Raw genomic sequence first — 13,252 nt, forward strand, 5'->3', positions numbered from 1 at the left:
GGTTCTGAGGTGGCTGATGAGGCCAATGAGGGAACCACAGACTCTTCCACAGAGATGGGGGGAGGAGGTTTGGTGGTGGGTAATGGGGTAGGCGGATGGGCAGCTTGACTCCTGGCCCAGCAGCATTTCAGTTTGAACATTTTTGTCCTGTTCAAATTCTTCCACAACCTCAATCCTTACCATCACTGCAGCTTCCTGTAGCTCAGCAATCTTCCAAACACTAGTGGTTCTCCCAACTTCTTTTGCTTCTCAGTTATCAGCTGTACATACCCTCAATACATCCACACTCTAAATTCTGGTTAACAGATAACTAGACTTCAGTAGGTTAATTCAATGCATGTTCACTGGAAAAACTTCCACGTTTTTTCTCCTCCATGAAATCACTTACTCAGTCATTTGAATCAGTGTCTGCCTCCTGCTGACATTACAAGTGATTATTTTTTATGGCTGTTCCTGTGTAGTCGTTGTTGTTGGTTTATTTGCACCTGTGGGATTGTAGAAAGGGTGGTGGGGGTTTGGTGGTGGATGTGGTGACAGTGGGCACTAATTCCATCAGGGTTAAGGCTGAGACCTTCGACTTTCATGGATGTTCACTTTACAGTGAATGTTAGTCTATAATCAAAAGCAGAAATCCTGAGATCCTACTGCCCTGGTTGACATCCCTGTGAAAATCAAGTAACACAACAAGGGTGTATGATCTTTGTATAACCACTGACAGGTGATCAATGAAATGAAACATTGAGCATTTAAATAATTTTGTAATTTTATATATATATGTATGTGTGTGTGTATATATATAAAAATATGAAGTTAAACTGCAAATTCACCAATGTTTTTTTTCTTACAATTGGATAATATTTCTTTGTTTTATGTGATTGCGAAGCATTTTTTAAAGGGGCTGTTCAGGCCCTGGAATGGATTAAGCAGGATTATTGACTTCTGCTGAGCCAAAGTTGACATTTATTAAACTAAAAATAACAGGCACTAGGACATAGCAACTGCAACACAGTCAATGAGGGAATGGAGTATTTACAGATGATCACCTTCTTCACTGCAGGCATAAAGCTCTTTATAATTTTGAATTCATATTAAAGAAAAACATGATTATCTTTCCTTATGAGACTATCATTGGCTATATCACCTCTGTGCACATAGCTGCTTTCTAATGAATATATTACAGGTTGTGATGATTTTATTGGTTTGACCTTTTAAAATGGAGAAACCGTGCATCGTTCATGATTAAATCTCTACAGGTTGATTTTGTAGTGTGTTAACACTGTTTTCCTTCCTTTGTGATTAGAGTTTTATTGTTATGTGTATTTGTCTTTTGGTACTGTCTGAAACAAAGGAAACGCCAATTTTCTGTCCTGATTTTGAATTATGGTGATGTATTTGGACATCGTCTAAGTACAATAAACAGTTTATTAAAAGAATGTGACAATCACAACTGCTGTTACAAAAGCCCGTGATAAACTGATTTTTCATTAAGTTGGGTTATTGCTCATTTGGTTTGTGTCCAGTACATTTTGAAGTAATCATTATGAAAATACATTACAACTTTTCTTATTGTGTAGAAAAACATGTTGCCACAGTTTAATTTTACAAATACACAGAGGATTTTACTCTCTGGCTCCTGACTTAACAAAATTGCATGATGTTTTTGCAGTAAACTCATAGATAAGCGTGATTAATACTTTGAGTCATTTTATGGACTCTGAGCTGCAGGGACCCTGATCCCTGGTGTTTTCTCTGTAGAGCTTACATGTCATAACCACTTGGGTTTCTACTGTGTGCTCCAGATTTCTCCCACATTGGTGTAGGAAAGTGACCAAAGATTCAAAGGGGAGCTGATGGGCATGTGTGAGAGAGAATAAATTGCAGGGGTACAAGGGAATAAGAATAGGAGGAATGAGACTGATGTTATTGCTCCTCCAGAAGCCTGCATGGATCCAGTGAACTGAATGGTTAAAAATAAGACTTTGTTAGTTATAGATTGGATGGAATGCACCATCTAGCATTAGATTTTACGTGTAATATTATTAGTTAAAAGACCTCCTAAAGGAAAAGCTAAATTAACACCCTGGAAAGAAGACAGTAGAAATATGTTTCAATAAATTAGATGACGAGGGACAAAAGAAGCCTCATGTGAGGCATAAACACAGAGATTAACCAGTTGGGCCAAAAGACCTATTTCTAGGCTGTAAAGTTGATGTAAGAATTCTGATTGGTGTCCAGAATGTGTGTACACATTTGAACTATTTTAATGAACCTAGCATCTCTAATTCAATCCACTATGCAAGTTTTCAGGGTTTAGGAACCCCAGCAGCTGAAGGAAAACAAGGACAGCTATAGGTATTAGGTACTTGACTTTACAGTAGTCTAGGTAGAGCAGGATTGCTGTCTCAAGCTTCCACCATCCATCAGATTCCCTCACAATTGCAAGGTCAACAGAGTTCACTAGGTTTGTGGTTAAGGATGGAACTTCTATCCTTGATTGGACTCCCTGGCTCAAGATTAGAGTTCCAGGGATCAGATTCCATCCTTCTCTCCCCCAGTAGTAATATGCAAAAGCAAGTAGAGCGTGTGGCCTGTCTCCCTACCTGCTTCTGCATATTACATCAAACTTCTTCCTGACTGACGTGAAGCTAAGCCAGTCAGTGAGGATGACTTCCAAGCAGGTAATTTGTCAGGCGAAGAGACATTTGCTGTAGATTTATAACTCCAGAGCCTACCAGGAAACCTAGCTTTCCAGTTGAACACTGGGTCCTTAGCTTGGTATTGGTATCGGTTTATTATTGTCACTTGTACCGAGGTACAGTGAAAAACTTGTCTTCCCTACTGTTCGTACAGATCAATTCATTACACAGTGCATTGAGGTATGTCACAACGTCCTAAGTTTAGCTAAGGGTGACCTGATAATGGCTGCTGTTTAAGGCAAAAATTGACTCTGGGTGAGTTATAGTCCAGTTGTTGACTTCTATTGAGCATTACCTCAAGAGAACAGAAGGTGGAGGGAGGGAGAGGTGGAAGATAGGCAAAAAACAAGTGTTATGCCAAATTACCATCTTTGTGGAATAAGAACTGTATCTGTCGAAAACTGAAAAGCTTTCTTGGTGCTCTGATTAGCGACTCAAAATTATGTTCTTTTTATTTGCAGTTGGAAAGACTTCAGGCTGAGAACTCTGCTGAATGGGGGAAAAGAGAGCGGTTAGAGACGGAGAAACTGGGGTTGGAGAGGGATAACAAAAAATTAAAAGCCCAGATTGAAGAACTGGAGAAGCTGCTGGCAAAGAGGAGTCAACAAACCACAAATTTAAATGATTCTGATGTCAAAGCTATGCAAAGCGAACTATTTGAGAAAAATAAGGTAGGAATGCCATGTGCTTGTGGATAATAGACTTCGAACAGTTACCATAGAATAGACACATTTATAATCCATGGATGAGTAACATGAAGGGAAAATATCTATGTGGCATGTCATGGTTTACAAAAATGTTGCACTGGAATGGGATGATGTTGGGATTGGCTTTATAATACAGTACCTTTAGCTGAAAGACTATTTTGTTCATTTTATGAAAAATTTAAACTCCTCAGTTTATGTAAAATAACTCACGCAGAGAATAGAGGAAAAGAAGCAGAATGGAGCTCAACATCTGGTTAAGTAATGTCCACAGTTATAGCAATTTGTGCATCTGTTGGAAACATGGTGTACCACCTGCTGAACAACATCACAACTTAAGTTATTTCTCTGAGGATTTGTTGCAGTACATGCTGCAAGTCTGTTGGAAGATGATCGTGTACACTGAGAACTAGCAATTGATGTGTTTCCTGTTGCATTACTTAGCTTCTGGCCTCTAATAAAGGCAAAGCAACGATCAAACTGGTCGACATGCTTGTAAAAGTGGAAGATATTGCCTTTGCAAATGGTATTGAATTTCCTGCACTTATAAAGTATTGACTTCTAGTTTATGGAGTGTTTACTGTCGTTATTGACCTCCCAAAAGAAATTTGGCCAGTTATCCCCTCTCAGTTTTCAGTTTTGTACAATTCATATCCTGGCCTTACATTGTTAAAATGAGGTGTTGGACTGCACCAGAAAGAGCCTTAAACCTTCTAATGTCAAAAATAAATCATTATCAAGAAAACTTAAAATAAAAACATAATTATGTACTGCTTTTTATTTGGTTTGCTAGTTGATGATGCAGTCTCAAAAACTTGCCATACATAGGAATCTCCAAAGGCCAGCTACAGAGCCAGTGAAAGAGAAAGAATATTCATGTTAGCCCAGTATAAGCTGGAGGGACACACTTTCCCAAGCCTATAGAGCTTAAAAGCATGTTGGCAAGAGGCAGGGTCAGTTGTGTTGAGGGATATCTTTAGTGTTAAATTCACTGTATTTGTACTTCAAGTTAAGCGTGTATGTGGTTCATAAAAATAATTGTCTTGCAACTCCAATATCTGAAGGAAAATTAAATTGGGGGCAAGGTTAATATATCCTTTGTCTCATAATGTACAATGGATTATTTTGCTTGTCTTGCAAATCAAGAGCCATTGCCATCTTCTGAAGAAATGGCATGGATTTCCTGCAGCCATTCTATCTTCTGTGCCATTAGAAGCTATATCCCTTCCTCTTTCCCATTCTCTAGCTCTAATGCTATTCTCCATGCCTATTGCCATAGATATTGGCCTGGAATTTACAGTCAGTGGTGAAGTACCTTGAAGGACCTCTGGGTGCTGTCCTTGAAGGGAGCTGACCACCAAGGATTAGCAATCTTGATGAATGGAGTTCTCCTTTTTGACACTGGTCGTTCTCAGGCTCGAGGAAATTCCTGGCATCAAGCTGGCAGAGCCATCAATCAGGTTGACGAAATTTCACACGTAGGAAACAAAGAAGAACATTTAACTAATACGTTTACACAGTACAAAATAGGGATTGGTACAAAATAAAAATTGGAAGATTAAGGTAGATGTCATCTGAATAAATAACTTGTGAAAGTGCTTTAAAATCCATTATATTTTGGAATATTTATATGTGAGAATTGCCATCAATAAAAAGGTTCTTATTAAGGTATGTGATCACTTTTTCTGTTAACATCGAGCATGAATATTTGACTCATGCATATGGGATGTCTGGATAAGAGAAACATTTTCTTGACCCCAATGGCCATACATGCTGAAATACTGGACATCTCCACAGTTACCGACTCAGCAGATATTAGTGGGCAGATGCTGTAGAACCACTTCTAGTTCCAACCTGTTGGAAAATATGCATTTTTTCAAGGTGACATTGAGAATTTCCTTCAAGTGTTTTCTCTATCCTTCTGGAAATCATATCTTGTGGCTGGATTCTGGAGGGTGATGCCTGGCCTCTAGAGGTGGTTGATGTTAGTTTGCCGGTTCTGCCAATGGACTTGGAAGGTTTACAGAAAGAACATTTGCAGAAACAACATCGGTAGTATTTTCCCAGTGCTTTGAGGTACCTATTATAGGTTATATAGTATGTGCCTCTGAAGTCTACAAGAGGGTGGGGATCACTGCTGCTCATTTGAGCTTGGTGCTTGATTTGAGGTCTTGGTCTTCAAATACTCTTCTTCAGTCAGCAAATTTCCACATTTTCCACAGTCTCGCCATGGATCTTGATTTTCAGGGGCAGTGGTGTCAGACTGGTCGGCTACCTGCATTTTCCGAATGTTTAGTGTAAGGCCCATTTTTTGTATGCTTCAACGAAGAAAGACAGGACCACAATAGGAAAAACAGCAAAAGCAAAAGTTCAAGAGACCTTACAACCGATGGAGTAGATCAGATCTCTGCACTTATGCCACATCTATTCTGGAATATTACATGAGAACATACAAAAGAAATTGTATGTAAGCTATTCAGCCCTTTGAGCTTTCAACAAGAGCATGGCTGATTGTCTACCTTAACACGATTTTCCTGCTCTTTTTCATTATCCCTCTGATATCCAGAAATCCGTCAATGACTGAACCTCCACAGCCCTCCAGGACAGAGAATTTCAAAGATTCACCACACTCTGAGTGAAGAAATTTTTCCTCATTTCAGTCCTAAATGGTCTATCCTCTCTTCAGCCTGGAGAAATACCCTACCAAATCTGCCTTGTGAATCTTCTAGGTATTTTCTATGCTTGAATATGGTCACCTCTCATTCCTTCAAACTCTAGGAAATAGAGGACGAGCCTACTTAATCGCTGTTCATATGACAGAGCTTTCACCTCAGGAACCAGTCTGGTGAACTTTCAATGCACTCCCTTTGATCCAATCACATCCTTGTTTTGGTAACAGGACCAACATTGTATGGAATACTCTAGATGTTGTCTTACCAAGGCCCCATGTAATTTTGGTGGATAGCTAAACAATTAAGAGAAGAAGACTCCAAGAAGACGCCTGTCCTCATGATGGTGGAGCTAAGTGCTTGAGTGCCAAAGATCAGGCTGAAGCATTTGCAATCCTCTTCAGTCAGAGTTGTTGAGTGAACAGATAATAAATGCATGCCTTGCAAATGACACCGTCATTTTGCGCATGAGTAAAAAGAGAAAACTTACAAATCCATCAAATCTACCGCATGTATTATGTCTTCAAGTACCTGTGCTGAAGTTGATGCATGGGTATTATTACAGCTGGTCCACCTAATTGATCACTAAGCTAGGAACAGAGATGTAACAGAGTCCCTGGGTTAAAGCCACGGCTGAGTTAAAGCCATTGCAAAAGAAATCTCCTGCAAACTGGGAGAGTCTTAACTTCTCAACATAACAGGACACCTCTCCCCCACACCCAACTCCTCTCCTACCCCATCCCCCCATCAGGCCTAGTGCATTGGAAAGTTAAATTTACCCCTCCTCTCATATGCAGCATTCATAGTGAACATGTACAGGGTAAATATCAGTATCTCCTTTCTGAACAATGAGTGGCATTTTTTCACAAAGCTAGTGATAATTTTAATAATTTTACCTTTTAGAAAATCCAATTACCCCTTTAACATGATGGATAATACCTCATACAAATGTTCATTGACCATTCATAATCCTAGGCTATCTTGCTGTGGGGAGTTCACTGATAAACTCAACTCTGACCTCTTCTCATCCATAGAATGTGCACTTTTCTGTAGTGTCTTGGAATAGTAATCAGGGATAGGAAGCCTGACTGAGATTTTTTTTTACTGTTGTCTCTACCATGAGGTCACTGAGGTTAATTGTAGCACCCCAAAGCTGAGATCAGCCCATTCAGCACAGATATAGAGATTAAAACTAAAAGGTTAATGGCTACATTAATGATGTATTTGCATGCTGCTTCATTGAGAAAGTCCATCCACCTCTATAGTTTGTAATGATTTCCTATAGAGCTGCTCACCTAAAAGTGAATTTGGGAGAAAAATGGCTTCCCGGTATGATAGTATGTGAAATTTGTCCATTAATGAACAGCCAATTGCACTACCTTTAAAAATTTTCTCAGTAATTTTATCAAAGAATTTAGTTGGATTTAACAAATCCATGCTGCCTTTCATTTATTAACCTGTATGTTTCCAAGTGCCATTTCATTTTGTCCAAGATTCATGTCACTAAAAGTTTCCCCAAAGCCAGTGATTAGTCTGTGATTGCTGGTTTTATATTCTGACCAAGAGTGCACTGATGCTCTGACATCACACCCACATCAAAGGGGAATTGGAAGACTGGAAAAAGGCTAAACAACTCCTTGCTAAACAAGTTGGCTAAACAACTCTTTGCCCAACTTTTCTTCCTAATCTAAATGTGAGAAAATTAGCCTCTATAATTTCCAGCCCTTATATCCCCCAGTTACCTGAGTTCTATCCCTCCAGACTTGATGACTTTTCTACTCCTCTAGTAACTTCTCCTTTACTGCTCGATTGGTAGTACTCTCTTTAGTGAATTACTCACTTGCTTTTATAACTTGTATTCTAATCAGAGTACACGCTTGACTGGGAATTGTAAGGAAAGCTTGCTTTAACCTGAACAATCTCCAGCACTATATAAAGGCTGCATCTGGCCAGGTTATTAAAGCACAAAGGAATTACTTGAGTCTGAACAAGGCAAACATTTATGAAGAAAAACTGAAAAATGTTAGGCTTTTCATCCTCAGTCATTATCTCAGTTAGTGCCTGGGATTGTGCTTCACCACATCTGACCTGAAATTGGGTAGAATTGTGATGAAGAATCAGAAAATGTTTAGGTAGCAATTCGCCGATGTTTTAATCAGGATTTCAGAACAGGCACTCTCAACAGAGACATTACTACCACCTTTCCCACTTACTGACACTTCCAGTAGCTGCCATGTGTAAACTTGGGGTATAACCAAGGAAAAGTCCATGAATGTCTTGGTGACATTCTGTAGGTACATGAGGATGCTAGTGGCAGCCTCTCAGCTTAAGCTTTCATCTGTGGTTCTGTACGTTGCTGTGCTAAACTTCTCTTAGAGTTCTTGCTGGCTCTCTAAAAGGCTCCAATTGGCTTTTAAACTCTAAAGTGAAATAAGTTTCAAAAGGCTCCATAAACTATGTATGAATCCACAACACAATGCTACATTGTGTATATGGTTACTCCAGTTCAGTTTCTGGTCAATGGTAACCCCTAAGATATTGATAGTGGGGATTCAGTAATGGCATTGATTGTCGGGGATGATAGCTGGATTTTCTCTTGTTGGATATTGTCATTGCCTGGCACTTGTGTGAACGTTACTTGCCACCTATCAGACCAGGCCTGGATATTGTCCAGGTAAGTTGAAGAATATAAATAATGTGTCAGGAAATGCATGACCAGGAATCCTAAGGAAAGGTTGCTTTAACAAACGAGCAGCACATAAAGGCTGTATTTGCCAGGTAAGGGAATAATTTTATTCTTTTTATTAGGTGGCCTGAGAAATCATCTCTTGCTCCTGAATGCAGCTCATCTATCAAGGGTGATGGACTATTTTGTACCAACATATCCTCTGCAAACATAAATGAGATCTAAATGAGCTATCTATGTTTATCAAGTAACATTCTCCTCCATATTTTCTATTAGTTGAAGAGGATTGCCGGGAATGTCGATGGAAAAACTCCACTATCCATCTTCTGGAATTGCCTGCCTATTAGCCTCATCATCCTCATGCCCTCCCTTCCATGTGCTTTAAATGCAAGATGTCCTTGGCGTCCATCATTGTTGAGGGTCAAGAAATGGGAAGTATGCTGAGTAATGACGGAAATGCCACTGGAAGGAGGTGGGCAAGTTAGCTGAGGAGTTCGTCACCCAATTTTTCTTCCCATCCTACCCATGAGAGGAAAATTAAATTTGTACTGCTTTCAGAAAAAAAAATCCATTTGGAGAACTTGTTCCAAATTTGCATGCAAACAAATAAAACTGTTGTTGAAATGTAATCAAGGGCTCAGATATTTACCAAGGTGGACTTTCAAATTGGGACAGGAAAAAGGTTATGAACTAAAATGGGTTTTTCTCTCCCTCCTCCCTGTCTGCCCTTTTAAAAACAATCAGTGAGGTGGGTTAGGGCTCAAATCCATCTGTTTTTGAAGGTGGGGATTGGGGTTTTGGGTTGAATTTTAATTTACTCCCAAGATATCAGTTTCTAGCAATGTTGTCATGGGGACTCTGACCCTGATTTCCTCTGGCTCATCTTCCCACTTTCCTCCACACAGGCAGGGGGAGGGGAGGCTAGTATTTGTTAAATAATCTTTTATGAAATGTGTGCCCGTTGGAATTTGTCATTGTTGGTTTTGCAGAATTTGTTTAGTATATGACCTCAGCACAGTCTTGTGCACTTGCAGTTTATTTCTGTGGGTGAAATGATATTATTGTAGAGAGGGATTAGCATGGAGTTGTACCCCAGGGATATATTACATTTCATTGATGTCTGTCAGCGGCTGACTTAGCTTTCAATGTCATTCTGGTTGACTTTACATGCGCTATCAACTAAAGAGTGGCAAAACTCTTTTTGCTGTTGAATATCTGTGAAGGACAAGTACACCATCAACTCACCTGTTAAAATTACACAAAAGAACCTGGCAACATTTTGTATCATAGTGCAATAACACAAGGACAACATTTTCTAAAATTAATATAACCTTGCAATAACTAATGCTGAAAGTATGAAAAAAAAATGGAGCCAAAAATAGAAGCTTATTTAGAATGTCATGAAATTACTATGAAGTTAAAAAGAAAATTTTATGTTTGTAATAGCACAGATTGAATAAATTATATCATGGAATTTCAGGATACTCGATCGACAGAAGTAGGCTGATTGTCACAGCAAAAGAATGTGGTACTCCAAATCAGAGTTTGAAATGTCCAATTTGGTTTGAAAGAATTCTCAATAACATTGTGCCTTTCATGTTGTTAGGATGTCCCAAAGCACTTAATTGGCAATAAATTACTTTTGAAGTAGAATTAAGTAGTGACTTTGAGAATGTAGCCCCACAAAGCTCTTATATGCAGCAAATAAACAACACTTTGCCTATTGATTCTATTGGTAATGGTGAACATAACTATCAGCATTATTCTGAATGTGACCAGAAGATTTCTCATGTCAGCTTGAATTATCAGGATATTATCTTATCCGAAGGGTAGAACTTCTGATAATCCACTGTTTTCTCAACACTGTGCTCAAATGCCAGCTTACGTTATGAGCTTGTGTTGGAATGAGATATTTATACATTTGGCTCATGGGGCAAGAATAGTACAAATTTGCCCATGTTCACACCCGATAATTATAACTCCATTTAAAGTTAACTCTAGTTTACTCTCAGAGAGGAAAAAGACCAGCAAGACTGGCACTCTTCAAACATGCAGGAGATGCTTACGCCTTTAAACCTGCCTCGCTTATTGAAGTCAAAGTGAATTGATGGGAGGCAAAAACTGAGGAAAGGGAAAACAGATAATTAAAAAGGTTTTCCCTTTGAATTTAACATGCCATGTTTATCTAATTATTCATTTTACATCTCAGGTAAAAGGACTAGTATACTTTGTTTCCATTACGAAGGCAATAATTTATCCCACTTCAGTTTCCTTTCTTTCAGTGAAGCATTTGCTAGAAAGATCAGCTATAATAGAACTATTCAAATTCATTCTCCTGATTTCACTGTTGGTTGTTCAATTTGGTCATGACTATATTTTAGCTGCAGCCATTGGCTTGTATAAATTATGCTGTCTGCATATTGTGCTTGTAATGCACTAGAATGAATGATGTTAGGTAAGCAGGCTTGGATATATAGATCCTAAAAGAGCAATTCTCTATATCTGAAACCAGGGGTTAGATCTTTCTAAGCACTGACTATCTGGGTCATAGAATGGCCAAGACACTTAAAACTCTATTCTGGCAGTAAGGACTTGCGTCAGTGGGATTTTTATTCAGTGTACTTCCAAATCATTAGATTTTTAGACACTACGTTTCTCATGACATGCTGTCAACCTGCAAGTCAATCTTAATCGATAACTGTACGTTTTAAATATTTTATTAGCTTATTCTCCAAGGCTGCTTGCATTTACAGCTAACAGACAATCAGTAATTCATTTGGATGAGGTAATGATGTGGAAAGGTTTTAAAAATTAGTGATCTTTTAAACCCTGAAATCTTGGTGTTAGCCCTGTCTAACCACAAACTGCCACTTCAGGAAAATCACAGCAGCAGATTTTTTGTAACATTTTTATTTTATGAATAATTATAATCTAGATGAAGAAATGTAAACAAGTATTTATTTTTGATAAGTTAGACCAATAATGCAATGTGTACTACTTTGCCATAAATAATTTGTGATGACTCAAAATTCTGTCTCAGTGCATCCAGGACTATGGGAATTTTTACCAGAGTGGAACTTTGAAATAGATTCTAATTAAACTAGACTTTGTATGATTTCTGTATTCAGACTATATTGGTGTATGACAATTCCAGCTGAATTCATGTTGATGGCAGATGTCTTTATGAATGGACATTTACTTTATCTGAATCAATCCCAGCTCATTAAAACTGGGGCCAAAATATCCTACAATAGATGACAGTTTAAAAACAAAGAAAGAATTAGTGTGATTGAAAAACACTATGATGCTGGAGGAACTCAGCAGGCCAGGCAGTGTCCGTGGAGAAAAGCAGGCGGTCAACTTTTTGGGTCAGGACCCTTCGTCAGGACTGAAGATAAGAAAAGGGGAAGCCCAGTATATAGGAGGGAAAAGCAGAGCAGTGATAGGTGGTCAAAAGATGGGAGGCAGGGTGGGCACAAGGTGGTGACAGATAGATGCAGGTAAGAGATAGTGATAGGCAGGTGTGGGGGTGGAGGGGAGAGCAGATCCACCTGGGTATGGGTCAAAGGTAAGGAGGAAAAAAGGTGGGTAGAAAAAAGAGAGAGAGGCTAGGAAAGGGAAGAAAAGAAGAGGCATTGTGGGTGTTGGGGTTACTTGAAGTGGGAGAATTAAATGTTCATGACTTTAGGCTGCAAACTTCCCTTTGCAACACAACAAGAATAGCCTGGAGCATTGTAGTATGACACCATGGTAAATCATGCCACTCAAGATAGAATCCAAGCAATACCTGAAATCAGATCACACAACAAATTATAATACACCATCAGTTATTTTACATAGATCTTTAATAATACATTACCTGTTGTTAATAGTAACAATAGGCATTTGCCTTTAATTCATGATGATTTCCTATGTATTTAGAATTCACTTTATTCTATTTCAGCTACTTCACTTAACACCAGATAACATATTAATCTCACTTTCACAGTTTGCCAATAATCCACTAAGCGGGTCACATTTCATGTTCTCCTCTGACTGTTATTGGTCAATTCCTGGCCTCAACGAAAGCAACACCATAGTTACATGTCTAAGTTCATTTACAACTACTCTAGTTTTGCTTTATCCCAACTGCAATCACTAATACTCACTTTCCCATTTTCAATGCTGAAAAGTCCAATACTGTTTGAGGGTATTAACATATCAATTTTCTTTAGATTGATTCTTTGGATTTAGATTTCTTTAGGTTATTAGTTTTCCTTGGATCACTTATTTTGATACAGAATAGCTATGATAATCCAGCATGCTTGGGATTTTGGTGGTGCTAGACGAGCAGATTTTTTGGACTATTCATTTATATGTACCCCAATACACTTTAAATTGACTTTTCTTTAGATATTACACAGCATCATAATAAAACCAGTGTAACCGAGTAAGTTTAAACTGGGGGCCCAGTGTATGGAAAGGGAGTGTGGAAATCAGGGCCCCATTGAGCAGGAA

At 38.6% G+C, this 13,252-nt stretch overlaps 1 protein-coding gene across 4 annotated transcripts in view; it reads left to right on the forward strand.

Moving 5' to 3' along the window:
* Positions 1-13,252, forward strand: part of LOC127574050 (coiled-coil domain-containing protein 102A-like) — a 354,834-nt gene that overhangs the window by 160,033 nt on the left and 181,549 nt on the right. For all 4 annotated transcript variants that reach the window (XM_052022652.1, XM_052022651.1, XM_052022650.1 and 1 more), the window contains exon 6: positions 3,158-3,367. In XM_052022652.1, coding sequence (XP_051878612.1) covers positions 3,158-3,367 — 210 coding nt within the window. The remainder of the gene's footprint in view (positions 1-3,157; positions 3,368-13,252) is intronic.

This window comes from Pristis pectinata, chromosome 9 (assembly GCF_009764475.1).
Source record: "Pristis pectinata isolate sPriPec2 chromosome 9, sPriPec2.1.pri, whole genome shotgun sequence".
In the NCBI taxonomy this organism is placed as follows: domain Eukaryota; kingdom Metazoa; phylum Chordata; class Chondrichthyes; order Rhinopristiformes; family Pristidae; genus Pristis; species Pristis pectinata.